The 21354-nt window shown below is 40.4% G+C and overlaps 1 protein-coding gene across 1 annotated transcript in view; it reads right to left on the bottom strand.

Annotated features, from left to right (window-relative positions):
- Nucleotides 1-19486: 19486 nt before the first annotated feature.
- Nucleotides 19487-21354, bottom strand: part of MYH9 (myosin heavy chain 9) — a 104530-nt gene continuing 102662 nt past the window's right edge. Inside the window, exons 40-41 of the mRNA XM_060245524.1 lie at nt 21055-21227; nt 19487-20917 (exon numbers count right to left, since the gene is read on the bottom strand). Coding sequence (XP_060101507.1) covers nt 20803-20917; nt 21055-21227 — 288 coding nt within the window. The 3' untranslated portion in view covers nt 19487-20802. The remainder of the gene's footprint in view (nt 20918-21054; nt 21228-21354) is intronic.

Below are 21354 nucleotides of genomic sequence, written 5' to 3'. Positions count from 1 at the left end.
CTTACTTTTCCCCCACCCCTCCCCCCGTTATTTGACACCCGCCAGTGTTATTTACTTAAAAAAAATAATATTAAAGGTACCCTTAACTATTAAGAAAACCAAAAGTTATATTCTTCTTTTAAAACTTAATCATTATCAAAAATTGTCCAATGTCCTTTTATTTTCCACTCTTTTTCTACGTATCCTCTGAACTTCTTCCACTCCATCTTAAAAACTTCCAAATCATAGTCTCTTAATATTCTTGTTAATTTGTCCATTTCACTCCATGTCATAACTTTTATAATCCAATCCCATTTTTCTGGTATTTTTTCTTGCTTCCACAACTGCGCACACAATGTCCTAGCGGCTGAGAGCAAGTACCAGATTAAAGTTCTGTCTTCTTTTGGAAATGTTTCCATTTGTAGTCGCAACAGAAAAGTCTCTGCAACTTTGTTAAACTCATATCCCAAGATCTTAGAAATCTCTTGCTGAATCATCTGCCAAAACATTTTAGCTCTTTCACATGTCCACCACATATGGTAAAAAGAACCTTCATGCTTTTTACATTTCCAACATCTGTCTGGCATCTTATTATTCATCTTTGCCAATTTTTTAGGAGTTATATACCATCTATACATCATCTTAAAGCAATTTTCTTTAATACTTTGACATGTTGCGAGTTTCATAGAGTTCTTCCACAGATATTCCCAAGATTCCATCTTTATTTCTTTATTTACATTAATTGCCCATTTAATCATTTGAGATTTCACTACTTCATCTTCTGTAGACCATTGTAAAAGTAATTTGTATACTTTTGAAATTAGTTTTTCATTGTCTCCAAGCAGAACTTTTTCCATTTCTGTTTGCTCTTTCCTTATTCCTTCAGTTTTAATGTCATTCTCTACCAAGCTCTTTATTTGTTGCATTTGAAACCAATCATATTTGTGACTCAATTCTTCAGCAGTTTTCAGTTCTATTTTTCAACTTTGTATTTTTAACAATTGATTATATGACAGCCACTTTTCTTCACCTATTTCAGCCGTTATCTTTATTACTTCAGCTGGCACTATCCATAAAGGTCTTCTCTCATCTCCATATTTCTTGTATTTTGTCCATGTATTTAATAAATTGCTTCTTATATAATAGTGAGAGAAAAGACCATCCATCCTCTTTTTCCATAATACAAATATGCGTGGCAGCCAAATTTATTTCCGTGACCTTCCAACACTAGAAGTTTTTTGTTTAACAGCGTTATCCATTCTTTCATCCACACTAAGCAAACTGCTTCATGATATAATTTTAAATCTGGTAATTGAAATCCGCCTCTCTCTTTTGCATATGACGGAATTTTCATTTTAATCCTTGGCTTCTTCCCAGCCCACACAAATTCTGAAATTTTCCTACGCCATTTATCAAATTGTTTGGCATCCTTCACAATAGGAATAGTTTGGAACAAATACATTATCCTTGGTAGAATATTCATTTTAATTGCAGCTATTCTGCCCAGCAATGACAGATTAAGCTTATTCCATTTTATCATATCTTCATCCATTTTATGCCATAACTTCTCGTAATTATTTTTAAACAGATCAATATTTTTCATTGTTATCTCCACCCCTAGATACTTTACCTTAGAGGTAACTTCACAATCCGTTAGTCTCTGTAATTCTTGTTGTCTATTCATCTGCATATTTTTACACAGAATTTTAGATTTTTCTCTATTTATAGAGAGTCCTGCCAACTCCCCATATTCTTGTATTTTAATTAACAGCAAAAGTGTAACTTGTATGGGGTTTTCATTTATAAACATTATATCATCAGCAAGCGCTCTGTATTTTTAAGTACATCCTTTTATTTGTAAACCTTGTATATCTTTTTCTTCTTGAATCTGTCAGTATTGAATCTACCTTTACACAGTCTGACAGCTCTATTGTGACAGCAGGTGATCTAGCTGGCAAGCTAGGTCACAGTGACCTTATCTACAAGCCGGTTCTAGCCGGTAGAGGACAGGTGGAAAGGACCTGCTGAGTCAGCATGACTGTGGACTGCCAGGATTGGCTGAAGGAACTATATATGGACTGTGCTGGCAATGCACAGGTCTCTCTTCGAGGAGTCACATGCTGGCGGAGCACTTTGGTCCTATAGTTGATGTATCTTTCTGCACTAGTGAGCACGTTGTATATATATTGTAAATACACTGTTTTATCAGTAGCTGCAGGTGTCTGGCTCACTTCTGTACTGGGGCTCACCGTTGCACACATCACACCGCTCACTCTGCAAACACCCGCACCGACAGAATCTGCATCAATAAAATTTCAAGAGTCATTATAAACAACAGTGGTGAAAGCGGGCAATTGTGTCTAGTACCTTTGCTAATTTTCATTTCTTCTGTAAGATCTGCATTAACACACAACCTTGCCCTTTGTTCAGAGTATATTACTTTTATCATTCTTATAAAACTTTCTCCCAACTCCATTTTTTCCATTACCGCGAACATAAAGTCCCAGCTTAAATTGTCAAATGCTTTCTCTGCATCTGCAAAGAATAATGCTACTTCTTTTTCTGGATGTCTTTCATAATATTCTACAATATTTACAACAGTCCTAATATTGTCTCTTATTTGTCTTTTGGGAAGAAACCCTGCTTGATCTTCCTTTATAAAATTTATCAAATGTTGTTTAAGCCGTTCTGCCAAGATTCTTGTAAATATTTTATAGTCATTAGTTAATAACGAAATTGGTCTGTAATTTTTTACATTCGTGGCATCTCTATCTTCTTTAGGTATCAACGAAATAACAGCTTCTTTCCATGTATTTGGTACTTTCCCTTTTATTCTTATTATATTCATCAACTTCTGCAATTTTGGTATTAATTCGTCCTTAAAAGTTTTAAAATATTTAGCTGTATATCCATCTGGCCCAGGAGCTTTTCCATTTTTCATTGCGTTGATTGCTGCTTCAATTTCTATCTTTTCAATTGGATCATTCAAAACTTTTCTCATATTTTCATTTAGGGGTTCTATTTTTAACTTTTGTAAATATTCATCCATCTTCTCTTTCTTTATTTTAAAACCTATAAACAGTTTGGCATAGTACTTGAATAATTCTCTTTTTATTCCCTCTTGAGTAACCGCTTCTCTTCCATCTACCACAATTCTGTTAATAATTCTATTTTCTCTCTTTTTCATCAATTGCCAAGCCAAATACTTTTCCAGTTTATTTGCTCCCTCAAAGGATTTCTGCTGAAATCTTTTCAAACTCCATTCCACTTCTTTATTCAACAAATGTCTCAATTGAGTTTGTAGTATTGTAATTTCCCTTAAAATTTACTTTTTCCTTGGTCTTTTTCTCAACTCCCCTTCCTTTTTCTTTATTTCATTTTGAATGTCCAACAACTGTTTTTCTTTTCTTCTCTTGTCTTTATTATTCAAAGTAATCAACTGCTCTCATTACTGCTTTATAAGCATCCCAGACCGTCTGAAAATCAATATCTTCTTTATCATTCACTTGGAAAAAGGCTTTAGTTTCTTTTTCTAGATATGTCACTGTTTCTTTATTCTGTAGCAAATCTTCATTCAGTCTCCATCTTCTCAATTTCTTGGACAATTTTGTAATCCACATTATTGGGTTATGGTCAGCCCCTATTTTAGGTAAAATCTCTATCTTCTTTGTTATAAGACTTAAGTCTTTAGTTCCCCACAGCATGTCAATTCTAGAAAAAGTTTTGTGTCTTGCTGAAAAAAAAGTATAGTCCCGCACTTCAGGATTAAATTTCCTCCATATATCTTCTAAATTTTCTTGTTTAGCCAATTCAAAGAAAGACTTTGGCAATTTCCCTTCTTTCCCATCATTTTTTTCCCTCCAGATCTATCCAATGAGTTCTTAACTGTTCCATTGAAGTCTCCCATTAACAATACTTGATTATAGGTCAGTTCTTCAAATTGTTGTGTGATGTCTTTGAAAAAAGCATCCTTTGCACCATTAGGCGCATACAATCCCAATAACAACATTTTTTCCCATTTAATATTGTCTCCACTGCTACAAATCTTCCATCCTTATCTTTAAACACTAATTTTGGCTCCAATTCTTGTTTGATATATAAAACCCCTCCTCTTTTCTTCTGTTCAGCTAGTGAAAAAAATTCTACTCCCAATTGTTTATTCCATAAAAATTTATAATCCTTTTGTTTAATATGTGAAATGTTGCCCTTTTTTTGTGGTGAATTTAGTCCATTAACATTCCAAGACAATAATTTGTAATCCATCATGGTGCAAATTCTTTATTTTCTTCAAAAAATCTACGCAACTCCTGAGCATTTGTAAGTGTGACTCTTTTCCCCTGGAGTTCAAAGCTCAAACCTTCAGGTATAATCCATCTGAACCTCGTGCCATTGTCACTCAATTTTTCTGTCAGCTTTTTATATGTTCTCCTATCGTTTATCACTTGCCTTGGCAACTCCTTCATGATTCTCACTTTACTGCCTCCCACTATCAGTGCCTTTTCAAAATTTTTATTCATGATCCTTCCCACCATTTCCTTTGTCATATATCTTATAACAACATCTCTTGGTAGATTATTTTTCTTGGCAAAAAGTGAATTCACTCTGTACATATAGTCATACATATTTTTAGTCTCTTCAGGATCTTCATCTAAAAATTCTGCAATTATTTTTATTATATATCCTTTCAAGTCACCATCCTCCACTTCAGGTACTCCTCTCAGATGTATCTGAGTTTCCATCAATTTGCAGTCATGGATTGTCACTTTTTCTTGGATTTTCAACAAGGTGGAATCATATACTTTAAGAACATAAGAGAAGCCATGTTGGATCAGGCCAACGGCCCATCCAGTCCAACATTCTGTGTCACACAGTGGCAAAAATTTTTATATATACACACACACACTGTGGCTAATAGCCACTGATGGACCTGTGCTCCATATTTTTATCTAAATTCCTCTTGAAGGTGGCTATACTTGTGGCCGCCACCACCTCCTGTGGCAGTGAATTCCACATGTTAATCACCCTTTGCGTGAAGAAGTACTTCCTTTTATCCGTTTTAACCTGTCTGCTCAGCAATTTCATTGAATGCCCACGAGTTCTTGTATTGTGAGAAAGGGAGAAAAGTACTTCTTTCTCTGCTTTCTCCATCCCATGCATTATCTTGTAAACCTCTATCATGTCACCCCGCAGTCGACGTTTCTCCAAGCTAAAGAGCCCCAAGCGTTTCAACCTTTCTTCATAGGGAAAGTGCTCCAGCCCTTTAATCATTCTAGTTGCCCTTCTCTGGACTTTCTCCAGTGCTACAATATCCTTTTTGAGGTGTGGCAACCAGAACTGCACACAGTACTCCAAATGAGACCGCACCATCAATTTATACAAAGGCATTATGATACTGGCTGATTTGTTTTCCATTCCCTTCCTAATAATTCCCAGCATGGCGTTGGCCTTTTTTATTGCAAACGCACACTGTCTTGACATTTTCAGTGAGTTATCCACCACGACCCCAAGATCTCTCTCTTGGTCAGTCTCTGCCAGTTCACACCCCATCAACTTGTATTTGTAGCTGGGATTCTTGGCCCCAATGTGCATTACTTTGCACTTGGCCACATTGAACCGCATCTGCCACGTTGACGCCCACTCACCCAGCCTCAACAGATCCCTTTGGAGTGCCTCACAATCCTCTCTGGTTCTCACCACCCTGAACAATTTAGTGTCATCCACAAACTTGGCCACTTCACTGCTCACTCCGAACTCTAAATCATTTATGAACAAGTTAAAGAGCATGGAACCCAGTACCGAGCCCTGCGGCACCCCACTGCTTACCGTCCTCCACTGCGAAGACTGCCCATTTCATTTTTCCTTCTACTTCCTGCACTTTCTTAGATGTTTCCCCAGTTTCCTTTCTGAGATCTTCCATATCCTTTTTAATCTCTGCAATAATTTCTTCTTTCGATTCATCTATCATCTTCCTTACCCCTCTCATCATTCTGGCTTCCATCGCGTTCAATTGTTCCTGCATCTTCTCCAGTGAAAGAGCCCTTGTTCGGGGCTGCTTGGCTTCAGACATTTAAAAACACCAAAAATTTTAACCTCACAGGTTTCGGATTTAACTGTCAGGTTCAAAAGATTAGGGCTTGCTTTTTATAATAAACTTAAACTTTTAAACCCTTCAAAAACAACGAAATTTTAGATCTCACCGATTTTCATTTTGACTATCAGATTCAAAAGAGTAGGACTTGCCCTTTACGGCAAGCCCAATTTCGCCGTCCTCTGAGCTCCCAAAGTCCAGATATTTATTTTTAAAGTGTTTAAATTTTCCAAAATGGCGGCCGCAACTTTTTATTACACCTTGCAATTTTTTTTCCCTTTTAAAAATTTCCGAGGACCACACAAATAATATGACCAATAGTTCTTATCTTCTTACCCTGTTTTCAGTTGATTCCAACAATTTATACTGTCCCGAATTCTTTTTATAACAATGTTTATAATTTAGCCTCCCAGCAATGGCCGCCGATGTTTCTCAATGGTATATGTTCCTAGAGTAGGTTTTCTTTCCACTACTTCCTGTTTTTGTTACCACAAAGTCACAAGGAGATCTCACGATACTTGACGTATTTCCTGTCTTGCTGTGCTGCAGGTCTGTTCCAGTATGACGATGTTGCTTTTACTTCCAAAACCACAAGTAGACAAAACAATAAATTCCATCTCAGTTTTTAGCAGTTTTTAACACTGTCCTTTATATTTGTAAAATCCAAATTTCACCTCTTCCTTCCCTCTTCTTTTCCCACCTTTTAACTTTGTCCCTTTAAGCTATAAATAGCTCCGGAATGAAAAAAATAATCTTCTGTACCTTTTCTTCCAATTATCCAAGTTTCCACTGGTCTTTCAAAGCTTTAGATGTTTAGCAATGTCCAAGAAGGTTAGGATGCTGACGAGCTTATGTCAAATAAATGACTCTGGGCATTTCTGCAGACGATGACTATGCAACTTCTCCTGAGACCCCTCAAAGCCTCAAAGAAGTCCCCCTCCGGGGCTCCCTTTTAGCCAAGGTAAATCTCCTTAAAGTTTTCAGTCTTGGACTATTCTCTAACTGAGAAAAGTAGACAGTAGGCATTAATTTGCCTTCCACTACCCCGAACAGAAGTTCCAGCCTGCTCCCGTTATGAGAGACAGCTCAGCTCGGCATTTTCCTCCCCCGGAAGTCCCACTTCTTACCATCTTGTACCCATTTCAGTCTCTTGGCTCGCATCCTGCTTCTTCTAACCCTTACCTTCAGGTGACATGTGACCAAATGTGGTATAGTGTTTAGAGTGTTATGCTAGGATCTTCAAGACCCAGGTTCAAATTGCCACTCTGTCATGGAAGCTTACATACTGCACAGGGTTGTTGTGAGGATAAAATGGAGGAAAGGAGAATTATGTAAATTGCTTTGGGTCTCCATAGGGAAGAAAAAACATGTATAAATGAAACGCTAAGTTAATGCCAACCTTCTATATGTAAGATTGTTATTTCTGTTACCATTCCATTCTGTCTGAGGAAGTGTGTGTGCACACAAAAGCTTACAACCTGAATAAAACTTTGTTGGGCTTAAAGGTGCCATTGGATTCTAGCCTTGTTCTGAAGTAAAATATATTCTTTTAAAGATGGAATCATTTTGTTGAGAATCCTTGATTGTGCCAGCATTGCCTTAGCTTACACAGACCTTGTCAACGACTTCTTACTTCCTGAGCTGTGCCTTTGGATGCTACTGGCATTGGCTAGTCTGAACATAAGAGAAGCCATGTTGGATCAGGCCAATGGCCCATCCAGTCCAACACTCTGTATCACACAGTGGCCAAAATACACACACACACTGTGACTAATAGCCACTGATGGACCTCTGCTCCATATTTTTATCCAATCCCCTCTTGAAGCTGGCTATGCTTGTAGCCGCCACCACCTCCTGTGGCAGTGAATCCCACATGTTAATCACCCTTTGGGTGAAGAAGTACTTCCTTTTAATGAGAATGTAAGAGAAGCCATGTTGGATCAAAAACATCCTGTGACCTGTCTAAGCTGAAGCCATGGGCATAAACTGCCTGTGGCAGTACTGTAAGCCGAAGCATTGCACCAAAGGCAGATACCTGGATCCCGTGAAACAAAAAAGTAACTGCATTTAAAATATTTGCATTAAAAATATTGTCTGGACAGGCCCTGACTGCACAAGGAAATGCTGATTGTGGTAATTTCTGTTTACAGGCATTCTTTGCTATTCATGTTGTTATGTTTATAACGCCAAATTTAGAAGTCATGTGAGCGCACACAGTGAATTGTAAGAGCTGAGAGCTTGAAGGAAAGCAGACTGAACACTTGTGCTAGGAAACGAATGTTAAAAAATAGGATCCTTAAAATGCAAAAATTCAACACCATATGTGTGATGTGATATGCAAGCTAATGATGTGGCTTTTCTGACTCTGACCCAACAGGCTTAAGCAGAAGCAGATCTATCCTTGGCCTGAAAACTCCAGACAACTTCTTTTGCTGAATGTTGCCATTATATGAAGTGAGGGGAAAGTGTGGTGTGGTAGGGTAAAGTCCATAACCAAGGTTTGATGAGCTGCCATAATAGACGCCACTATTTCCTGTGTGGTCAACGTCAGTTTACTGCCACATGAGATCATGAGTAACACAATTGGAGATGCATAACTTTGGCAATGGCGTTTGGCTTTTGTAGCATTCTTCTTTGTTCCTTACAGTGCTATCAATCTTTGGTTCCTGTGCTCCCTAGGCAGGAAATGTGTCAGCTGTGATCTTTCTACTTGATCTGCCTGTTCCACATCTTTACTTGCCAATGGTTGTCTTTCTATGAAATGTTAAGCAGCCCGTATGTTCATATCTTGAGCTGAGTAATTTTGAAGATGTCAGCATTTGAAGTTCCACTCAGAAACAGAGGCTTCAGTAGGACTACTTCAGAGTAAAAGTTTGAAGCCACAGGTTTTGACCGTGAGTTCAGTCAGCTAAGAGAAGGAGGATATTTGCTGCATTCCCCTCACTCTAGCTATCTGTTCCAACTCCCAAAATGTAGATTATTGGGTTTGTGTGACATGCATAGATTAATGTCACTAATGGGGGGTTAGAGAGCTGCAGTGGAAAGGGGGAGCAGGACAAAATTGCCCTTCTTTCTTTTTCAGTGGTGAAGCTGCACTGACAGAGATGGCAATTTCACCTGCTTTCCCTCTCTGCGCCCTACTGACCTGTGTGGCTGTTATTCTGTGTGGGTCTACTGCTCTCAAAACCCCAATAATCTCCTTTCCAGGGGGACTGGAAGGGATTGCTGGAAGACAGCAAAGATCTGTGTTCCTTCCATGGACATATGAGGCATCAAAAGGAATACAACACTGAATGTAAGATGACCACCCTAAAAGATGAAGGGAGCTTCGACTCTCAGAAGCTTATATCTCTTAAGGTGCAACTGAAGTCAAATCTAGCTATCCTAAAAGGTGACCCACATGGGTTTTTTTACTATTATACAACATGTATACCAATGTAGAGTGACTTATTTTTCTTGTTGACATTTTCAGAAGAAAACTAAGTGTTCCTTTCAGGTAGATGGGTAATCTTTCCAATAGCACAAGTACATAAGAAGAAACCTGCTGGATTATACCAGAAGTTCATCTAGTCCATTGTACTATTTTGCACAGCAACAAAACAGCTGCCCTGGAGGGCCAGCAAACATATTACTGCATATATTGACTCTCAAAAGGCTTTTGATTCACTATGCTAGAGATAAGTTCTCTTTATCATTGTGGAAAAGATCACTTTGTATAGGAAGGTAGATGCTACTCAACAGGCATTTGTGAAAAACTGCATAACACTTAGCATTATTCCACCATTAACCACCTTCAGAGTGGTTGAAATATAGACTTTCATCAGTGCCTACTGTTGTATGAGTAGATAAATTAAGAGTTATGATAGAAGGAAGTGTGGGAGTTGTCTTAACCTCAGGCAGGCTGTTCCACAAGGTGGGAGCCACCATTGAGAATGCACATGAACACATTAGCTACTGATCTTCTCCACTTGCAGTGCAGCACCTTTAGAGGCCTTTGCTTGGATGAGCAAAGCTGTTGCAGTGGAGTATAGCAGGAGAGGTGACCCTGCTGCTATATGGCTCTAAGGCCATTAGGGGCTTTGTAGGCAATAACCAGAATCTTAGATGGAAGTCAGTAACGGATCAAAAACCAATGGAGTGTCTGCAGAATGTGTGTGATACACCTAGTGCCTAATAGTACCCAGGTTGTGGTGTTCTGCCAGTTGGGAGTTTCTGAGTTGTAATATACTCTGCATAGGTTTGCTGTTAACGACAACAGCTGAGTCACATCACCAGATCTGCTGAGGCAAGGCAGGGTGCCTAAAAGAATGTGCAGTTCTCTGCATGAAGACTCTCCACACCTAGCAAAATGCATATGATACCTATGTTTGATAGTAATTCCTCCTCCATGTACTTGGGCATCAGTCAATACAACTAAACAGAAAATACAAGATTGAAATCCTCTTACAGGGATCTTTGTAGACAGAGATCTTTGTAATTGTCTGTAATTCTGTGATTGTAATTTTCTGTTACTGAAAATTAAGCTCACCACTAAGAATAAAATTAATGGAATTTATGTGTAGAAAGTCCCAGCTTTGACTTCCTCTGTGCTTATAATGAAAGGATCTATTTCTGATTGGAATGAGTGCAGCAAATGAACAGGCCAATCCTATGGTCAAGATAAGATGGCTGCTTCTGTGCTATGATATCTTTGAACCTATTAAACATCCTTTCCTGCAAACATTTCACAAGCATGTATGTCAGGAAAACCATAATGCCATAGAAGTCCATGCTCCAAAGCAGCCATTTTCTTTAAGGGAACTGATCTCTGTCATCTGGAGATTGATTGTAATTCTGGGAGATCACCAGACCCCATCTGGAGGTTGATAGCCCTGCTAATAGAGACGTTTTTACCTGTGAGGAAGGAGGGACTAGTCCTCATCTTCCTGCCTAGAGCTCTAGGGAAGGCAGGATGCTGGATTTACCCTTGCTGTTTTGGGAGGGAAAAGAGCTACCAATCCTGAACCAGGGACAGGAATCTGGGTATAATAGATAAAACCCTCCTCCCTAAGACCCTGTGTGCACTGGGATTGGTAAGTAACGTAGCTGCTGCCATTGGGAAGTATACCCCCATGCTGGGGAGCCATGGGACAGCCTGTTTTAGACTAGGTCTTATGTTCCGATGTTTAGGGACCTTGTACTGATTTGTTTTTCCTCGGTAACTTTAACCCTGTCAGGGTGCTTGTTTTGTTTTTATACTTTTTTTACCTTTTCTATTTAAAATGTAATTTTTTTCAAATCTTGCTGGGGGTCTTCTGTACACCTCAGGCCCAGTTGCTGAGCTAGGCTGCTTCTCTTAATAATAAAGGGCCAAGTGGCAGTGGCCTGCTCCACCCACCCAGGTGGCTTGCATAGAGGACATCATAACCTCTATATTTTTTCTCACAGAAGGGCTTGTCCTGTTCCCACATCATATTTGTAACATACCTTACACCAGGAGTCCCCACCCTTTTTGAGCCTGCAGACACCTATGGAATTTCGGGTGTAGCTATAAAATGGCTGCCGCAGCTTATCTTCAGTCACACAGTGAAGATTCTTGTGCTGTGGTGTCAGCTACTGTCAAAACTGTGTTTTAAAAAAATAGACACAGCCAACCAGATCTCTGGTGGCCACTCAGAAGCCCCACCCACTTTCTATAAACACTTGGCAGACTCCAAGATAAGTGTCAGTGGGTGACCTGGCATCTGTGGGACCCTTACCCTAAACATTTGTACAGGAAAGCAAGCATTTTGCAAAGGATGGAAGCCACTTGGGCAAGCAAGAATGTATTTTGAGGGATAGGCACATACAGCAAGAGTGCCTGTAGGTACTTCCATCAGTCTTCAAAAACCCTCTCTGAATGCACATCCCTAGAATCCTGCTTCAAAGCACCTGTATGACTCATCTGTCCCTTCAGCTTTGTTGCTGACCTGGGCTACTTATTATTTGTGCAAAGTTCTTCCTTTTACCGGGTTCCCATCCCCAAGGCCTGCAATTGTGTACTTGTTCTTCTCTGGATGTGGAGGTAGAATGATTTGTCCCCATACAACACATCTTGGTATTTGAGCTATGGTCTCTTGTTGGTTCCTTAAATAGTCTTGTCCTGTGCTGTGGTTAGGCCCTGGATTAGTAAGAATTAATGAAATGGGGCTAGCTGAACTCAGGGGAGGGCATTCGCCGTAGAGTAGACTAGAACATGAATGTTTCTGTTGGTACTGTATAACATTATGCCAGGTCTGGGGTCAGCTCTGCAACAGATTCCTGTTACTCCAGGGGCCCATGCTTTTGTGACTTGCAGATAAATTACATGGCAATAAGAATCATTTAGAACTTACAGGAAATACTGGGATCCAGTGCACATGTGTGAATTGCCAAAGATAATCCATCTATATTTTCTAGGTACATTAAGTAGGAAAAGAGCCAGTTCCAGCTGTTGTATTTGTCATCTTGCATTTTATTCTTCCTCCAGAAACTGAAGGCAGTATCTGTTATTTTATCATGACAGATAGACTGAACAGTAGCACCTTACCTAAGGCCACCCATAGTGCATCAGGGTTCTCTCTCTCCTACAGGTGATCAAAGCTGTATTCAGTATAGCACATGCCTTAAGTAACTTACCCAGGGAATGGACAGAACGTGATTGGAAAGTATGAGAAGCAGACTGACTTTTTTTCAAAATACAGTACATACCTGAATGTTAATAGCATGTTTCCGGCTACAGTCTTGGCTTGTGAGCAGTTCAAATACATCGCCAGTACATCTCAAATTTCAGATGACTGCAGAAAAGCCATATCCATATGGTTTGCTTGCCCTGGGTTTTATGGTGGCTGGAAGTGTATTTTTTCACTCTGCTTCCCCACAGCATTGTTGTGCATGTGTGAGCCCACCCGCCCCAAGTTTCCCTGGCTTTTCTCCAGTCTTGCCCAAAACTTTGTAGCAAAGTAGGTTTGGGAAAGATTTCAACAAAGCCTGGATGGCTGGAGTGGGAAAGCTTGAAATCTCCCAGCCCTACCCACAGGGCAGCCATTTTTGCCCTACCACCACTACAAGCTTTTTTTTTTAAATCCATATTAGCATATCATAACAACTCTTTGTATCTGGCAAATCATGTATTAGCATTTAACTCTCTAAATTCCCAGCCCTCATTTTAAAAAAGTAGAAAAGAAAGGCACGTCTCCATGACAAAAAGGCTAGAGAAGTACTTTTTAGAAAAACATGACTACTAGTCATGATGAATATCTGTTCCTTCCAGTGCAAAAGGCAAATATGCCTTTTTATATCAGTTAATGGGGAACACGGGCAGAAGGATGCTGTTGCAGTCTTCCTTTTTGTGGGCTTGCTAGAGGTAGCTGGTTGGCCACTGTGTGAGCAGAATGCTGGACCAGATGGGCCTTTGGTCTGATCCAGCACAGCTCTTTTTAAGGGGCTGGGAATTCACAGCTTGTTATATCATTAAAAACAATAATAGTATTCAACTGATTTAAAAAAAAAAACCCTTGTGACATTGGGTTGTGGGGGGGAGTACGGCAGCTGCTGAGGTCCTGGAGCAAGAAAACTATGGGGAAAACTGCCACATGGAAATGCATTCCTGCTCAGCAGCCAAAGGTGAACTACACAAACCTGTCCCCATGTGGAAAATACCAATCATCTTCCAGCGGATGGGGAGACACAATTGCCTGTCTCCATCCTCAGTTCCAGAGTTTGAAAGAAATTTGTGACTTTCTTTTCAGAAGTGACCATATTCTTTTAAAAAGTGATGCAGTACAGAACATAAGTAGTGTTCAGTTCTATTTCTTAGTTGCTCATTTTGCTTTGAAACCTGGAAGTTAATACTATAACTCAGTTTAAACAACACTTGTAGAAATAAAGTCATCCAGCCTTCTATTCTGAATTCTAACTACACCGTAACATTTGATTGGCACTTACATATTTTTGGTTCCAGACATTATGTCCAAATTGCAGAGCTTTCGCCAAGAACTGCCAGACAGGAAAGCTTTTTTATTTTATTTTCAAATGTCTCTCAGTCCTACGTATAATGGCATGCACCCAGAGGAACCATACGTACAATTTGTCTGTTGAAATATCAAGGTCAAACGCTTGTTCCTGTCTTTTTATTAAATCCCATTACCTAGCAGGGAATACTTACGACAATCCTGTTACAGTGGCCCAACATATTAGCTACTACCCATGTGCTGAGCACATTGGTTTCAGGAGACTGCATTTTTTCCCCTTCTCCGAGCACAACTGTTACCATAAGGGGAGCTGTGAGTATAGGGGCTGCGCTTGTGTCACTGTCATCTCCCTGGGTGGCCCTTAAGCCACCACTGCTAGAGATCATAATTGTCAAGAGCATCACATTTGTCATCCCCTTACATGCACCACATTGAATAGCTTAACCATGTCAAGCCACCTGAACAACCCATCACAGGCAAGCTCATTAGAGCTTGGAGGTTAAGCAGAGTTGACCACAGTAACTACTTATGGGACAGATCAAGTTGGGTAGAGAGCAGCAAGAATCAAGCAGTACACCTTAACTAACAAAGTTTGTGGCAGGGTACAAGCTTTTGTGAGTCACTCCTCACTGCTATAGCTAGAATTCTAGCTGTATCTGAAGAAGTGAGGAGTGACTCACAAAAGCTCATACCTGGCCACAAATTTTGTTAGTTAAGGTACTGCTGGACTCTTGCTGTTTTCTACTACTTATACGGGCAACCATAAAGGAAGACATGGGCTACCATGCAGATGAAAGCAACAGCCAACCACTTTAGTTCTCATTCCTGCAACCTCCTGTGGATGAAGTCACCATGAGCTGTTTGCCACTCAATAGCATGTTTTTCTTCTTACCCATGACTACATTTTGAATGTTCATGTGTGGTGTTAGAAGATCATGTGACTCAGTCTTTATTATTAGAGATCTTATCTACAAAATGTTTTTTAAAATGTTGTAGTTGTCCTTGAAAGGGGAGCTGCTGTAAGAGCTCTCTCAGCCCAGCTACCTCACATAGTGTTTGTTGTGGGGGGGGGGGCAGGTAAAGGAGATTGTGACTGCTCTGAGACTATGAGATTCATAGTATAGGGCAGGATATAAATCCAATATCTTCTACGTGGTTGTGGTAACAAAAGTTATCTCGCCCCCTTCCTTTATTTAGGAACAGGGATTTAGAACCACAGCTACAGGCCAGAGACTAGCATTGCTTTAGTGCTCATTTCACAGAAGTACCCCTCTTTACTACACCCCTAGTTACACACGGCTTTTGTCTCTGCAGGTCCCATGGTCCTCAGCACTGCCTTTTTAGGTGATCAGAGTGGATCACAGCCTTCCTTTTTCACCAACTGAAAAGCTGGTTGGATCCAACCTCTCTTCCAAACCTATCTGTCCAGGTCAGAGATAAGACATACTGAAAGCATCTGTCTTTTGGAGATTGGTGGTGTCTAATACATATGTTGAAGATTAGAGCAGGGCTGTGACTACGCATTAAGCAGAATAAAAACAAATGTAATTTCATTGTTAGACTACAACTAAAAATGTTGACTTGCTTCCATTTTGAGTAATTCATTAACAACTTTTTTTTTTTGCAAGCAGAAGATAGAAGCTAGCAAGATATTTTTCCTCTGCTTGCACTCCATAAAGCTTGCTCTGGAGTAGTTACCACAGCTCTTCTGTTCAAATTGGGAACTTTCTGGCTCAAGCAAAGGGGCTTTTGGTAGATCTCTCCAGACCTGCCTCTAAAAACATACACTGAAAGGCATTGCTGAAGCAGCCCAATGATTTGGGGATCAGAATGGATGGGAACGTGTTACTCTTTCAAAGCCATGTCAGGAGTTTTCTGACTATGGGGTATATATTTCGCAACTTACATCCATCCCAAGCTCAACAATATCCCCTTCACTACATAGAACTGTAGGATTGGACTAATTCCCTGTGTAATGAATTGCTCTTTAGTGCCAAGAAAGAAAAAGCAATGTTTGTCTACATCTAACAAGCGTCTTAGTCTTCCATATATGGAGTGGCTAGTAATCTATTGGAAAAAATACGTAAAGGTATGTCTACATTCCTTTTCCATGTAGTTCAAAGCTTATTTATGAGCAGTATAGTTATAAAAAAAGTTTGTGATGCCATGGGCCACTAGAAACTGGTTTATATCTTACATCAGGCAAGACCCAGCAGAGCCTATTTGCACAGGGATTTAGCTTTTTGGTGTACTTCTGCTCAGCACAATTGAACGCAATACATGTCCGAGAGATACTTCTCAGGCAGCTGTGGATGGTGCAGATTCTGTTAAGTGTGTACCTTGTGGCAAATTTCAACTAGCCTCTACATAATAGGTGAAATGACCTATAACCACCCATCTGTAGTAATGTATATGTTAGTGTAAAACCCAGTTGAGAAGCAGTGATATGTGAAATATTTCAGAGAACAATTTTTGAGAGCTCATAAACACCAATGCCATGTTAGAGTGACAGTTCTCCAATTGGCCAGGCAACAATGTCCATAGGAAACTCAAAACCTCCTCCCCATTTTTTCATATTCCCTGGCTGCAAAAGGGGGGGGGGGGGAGAGAATGCCCTCCAGCTTTACTGTCACAACAGATGTAAGCAGGGCTTTTTTTTCCTAATAGGAACTCATTTGCATATTAGGCCACACACCCCTGATGTAGCTAACCCTGCTTGAGCTTACAGTAGGCCCTGTACGAAGAGCCCTGTAAGCTCTTGGAGGATTGGCTGCATCAGGGGTGTGTGGCCTAATATGCAAAGGAGTTCCTGTTACAAAAAAAGCCCTGGATGTAAGTATTCCTGTTTCCACTTTGCTGCTAGCAGTTGCGCAGAACTTTAGGAATGCTAATGGAGCACAGCAAGCAAGATGTACATATACTTTATCTTCCCTCATGATACTGTTCATATTTACACAACTTTTTATTCTCCTTTACTTGATGAATAAAGAAAGAGATATCAATAAGGATATTGATATATCCCATCAGTCAAACCTTCTGGAAACTTCAGAATCAGGGCAGAATTAATCTGGAACTGCTGAGAGAGGAAAATCCAGATCACGGAATATGAGAAATCATGCTTGAGTAAGAGACCTGCTTTCCTTTATCTTTTGATACAGACATTGAGTGTCAGCCTTGGTTAATCAAAGCATTGTCTTAGCCCAGTTACTGAACACTGAACTATGCATGTGTACAGATAGAGACAGCCTAATAGAGTTCTATATATGTATTCAGTTAGAATTACAAATTAATTGCCTTCACAGTACAAGATGGAGGGGAGAGGGAGCAAGGAAGACTTGGCTTTGGTATTTGTTCCTGAGTGCACAGCATTCATTAATGTTGCTCATGATTCAGTTAGATGCTGGATATCCATGAGGCCTTGGCTACTGGTCCAGTTGCATCTATAAGTGTCACAACAGCAGGTAACCTAAAACCAAACATGTAGTTTGTATTACAAGTGAAACTATGTTATTTGTTAGAAGGTCATCCAAGGCGCCCGGGAATGCAAAATCATGGTAGTCTTTCTAGTTTAGACAAATCAGACTCTGATCAGCATTTATCACCATCAGGCTATTACCAACTACAGCAGGTAGCCAATAAAGACAAGGTTTCAATCTATAATGCCATACCAAAGCTTATTTCTAAGCACACTTGTATTATTGCCTTGACACCAGCCTGTCTGCTAAAAATAAACAGATAATGACACAAACCACCCAAAAGACAATTTTTATTTTGTGCACAGCACCATTTGCTGAACCAGTTCGTAATGAACCACTTGGCCATTTTAAGCACAAATTGCAGTTTGCCTGTTGAAAGGGCTGGAACACTTTCCCTATGAAGAAAGGTTGAAACGCTTGGGACTCTTTAGCTTGGAGAAAAGTCGACTGCGGGGTGACATGATAGAGGTTTACAAGATAATGCATGGGATGGAGAAAGTAGAGAAAGAGGTACTTTTTTCCCTTTCTCACAATACAAGAACTCGTGGGCATTCGATGAAATTGCTGAGCAGACAGGTTAAAACGGATAAAAGGAAGTACTTCTTCACGCAAAGGGTGATTAACATGTGGAATTCACTGCCACAGGAGGTGGTGGCGGCCACAAGCATGGCCACCTTCAAGAAGGGATTGGATAAAAATATGGAGCAGAGGTCCATCAGTGGCTATTAGCCACAGTGTGTGTGTGTGTGTATATAAAAACTTTTTTGCCACTGTGTGACACAGAGTGTTGGACTGGATGGGCCATTGGCCTGATCCAACATGGCTTCTCTTATGTTCTTATTCATGCCTATCCCTAGTGTAGAGCACTTTTTTCCTGAAGTGTTTAAGTACCGTGCATCCCTTACCTCTTCTCCAAGCTAGAGTGCTTCAGTGCAACCTCTGACCCCAACAACTGCACAAAGTAGGCACACCAAGGATATTGGTAGTATTACAATTTTTAAAAAAGGTTTCCGAGAGAGGTTCTCTGCCAATTAACTACATGAAAGACCTTCAAAAAGTGTACTTTAAGTTACCATTTTAAAATATCTATACTTGATCTGCAATTCATTTTTTTTTAAATAAGGAAATGACATAACCAGAGATTGGTTCACTGCAGAGGTACTTTCAAACTGACATGTGCCACCTAGTGTTGAATGAAAGCACTGCACTTCAGAACTGATGTTATTCAATTGAACACACCTGAAGCTTACTTATACTGAATCAGACCCTTGATCCATCACAGTATTGTCTACTCATACTGGTAGCAGCTCTTCAGGGTCTTCTGTAAAAGTATTTCACATCACCTACTGCTAAATTCCTTTAAACTGGCGATGCCAGGAATTGAACCCAGGACTTTCTGCATGCAAAACAGATGCTGTACAACTGAACCACAGCCCTACCTCAATTCCATCCACTACACTGAATACTTACACAGAATTTCAGCATGCAAGCTACTCCATTAAATGTCATATCTTTACACCTGTTGGTAAAAATACATAAACCTTCTTCGGCAACTCTTCCAGACCAGAAGATATATTCCAGCAAGAACCAAAACCTGAATGTTCATCCTACATGGTTCTGAGCACTCCCATAATACAGCCCCCTTGAGATTGTACTAATTAAGGTATTTCACAGCTGAATGCTCCTCTCACAGAGACTCCCTGCGCATAGAAAACAAGCAATACTGCCTTCCAGGATCACTCCATTCCTAATAGACCAAAGAACATTGATAACAGTCACCAACAATTCACTTGCACCATAGAAAGCAATGCTTCTTACCAACCTAAAATAAACCACATGGTTTTCACATGTCTTAAGCATTAACTTACCTGTGTTTAACAGGCAATCTTATTGTGTGTCCAAGACAGCAGCTTCCCTGCCTCTTCCATTGCATTCAGGAATACGGAACATCCTCATAAGTACACACAGAAGACTACAGCACATGGATAATCTTTATTGTTATCAGTGGAGCACTGGTAATCCATTACTGACTGTAGTGGAGACACAGCTGAGGCACATGCTAAGGCACTTATTATATAAAAAAAGTTTGCAAATTTATTGGTGACAGTAACTTGAACAGGAGGCTCCCCAAACGAGAGCGCTAACCACACAGTATAGAGCTTCCATATTTTAATTTGTCATTTGCTCAGAAGTCTAAATGCAGCATATACAATATGGTTAAGTATACAGGTAAATCCAGCAACCAGTGTACAGTGTAGAAAAGTAAAGACTATCTATATAACCGCAGTCCCCATAGAAAGGCAGTGATAAAGACCTTTATTTTTCTTACTTATTACTTATAAACGAAAGATACAAAGGCCTTCAAACATATAATCTGTGCAGATTAAAAGGGTTTTTTCTTCTTTTAATATACTCTTAGTCACTGTGCAGAATAACTAAACCCATCCCCTGATTACAGAGCTAGAGGCCTGGACATGACAATAAAGGACTTCCTTGCCCACACTCCAGTCAAATCCACTAGATTCTGTTGGTTACCATTAAATATATTTGGTCCCAAAGAGATTCTCCAATGAGCACATAAAAGCTTTCTGCTTCCTTGACCTGTCACTCACTACTGGTCCATGCTACCTTAGACACAAGCCAGAGACACCAGACAGACACCATTGCACTTCAGGTCTGTCCAGATATTAGCCAACAGGAGGGATCTTCCAGGAGGAGCTCTGTCCCCCTGCTCTCTACCCAAAGACTTTTGGGAGCTTGAACACTTTTGGGAGCCACATTGGGGGATATTCATCCCCTCCTGTTCAACATTACTCCCAAACTGGCAAAGTGGGCAGAGAGAAGAGGACAAAAGTGTGAGGTCATTGAACATGATTGCCAAAAGCAAACAAGAGGAGGGGGGGAGGGGTGGACCCTGCATCTATCAAACTCATTAATGGAAGAAAATAGTTGATTTTACAGCAACAGAAAGAGTAGTGTTCCCCACCCACCACTCTCCAAACTATGTGAAATTCACCAGGAGCCATGGTAAGGACTATGCTACAGGAATCTGTAGCTCCCAGGCTCTGATCGGACTTCAGAGTCACAACTCTTTGGCATCCAACACAAGAGTTTGGAAGCTGGGCAGGATGACGCTAATGTCCAATGGCTCCATATTCCAGGGAATAGTATGACAGATGTGCTCCACTGTCCCTGGCAGGTTTTAGAAAGGGTGTGCAGAAGTCCACTGGACAAAGGGAAGGTGGTGGGCCACTCCTTTATCACGTGCAATCTGGACGAAGAAGCCGCTCTATTCAGTAGCTTTGGTATCACCAGCATCTGCCTTGCCATCCACTTCATCATCCGACACCTCACCTGCACCCTTCCTGGCAATCCGGCGTGGCACAAATGGCAAGTCCCCTCGCCTGTTTGGTGAGAAGACAATGCAGAAATAAAGTGGTGTACTAAGAAGATAAGTATGTACTTTGAACACCCAGTGCCCAGATAAAGGCATGGCCTAGAGATGTTTAAAGGGCCAGATTAGCCCTAACCTCCATCGTACCTGAGTTTGCTCTTGAGGGAGCTAACCTCTCGATTCATGGCATCTGCAGTTTCAGTGACATCCTCCAGCTCCCGCTGCAGCTTCCTGCGTGCTGCATTGGATCGCTGCGCCTCCTCCTCTGCCTCTTCTAGCTGGCGTTTGAGCTGCTTCAAGCGCACGTTCACCTTGTCCGCCTGTAGAGGGTAAAGAAGAATGGTTGTCACAGCCCTGTTCTTTTTGACATGTAAACATGTGTCACCAACTGGAAAATCTTTTCTCTGCAGTTTAGAGATTATGAAAGCATCCAACTAGAATGTCTGT

The sequence above is a fragment of the Heteronotia binoei genome, chromosome 8 (genome assembly GCF_032191835.1).
Source record: "Heteronotia binoei isolate CCM8104 ecotype False Entrance Well chromosome 8, APGP_CSIRO_Hbin_v1, whole genome shotgun sequence".
In the NCBI taxonomy this organism is placed as follows: Eukaryota; Metazoa; Chordata; class Lepidosauria; order Squamata; family Gekkonidae; genus Heteronotia; species Heteronotia binoei.
Note: the sequence above shows the minus strand (reverse complement) of the source record. Positions and strands in the feature narration are given on the sequence as shown.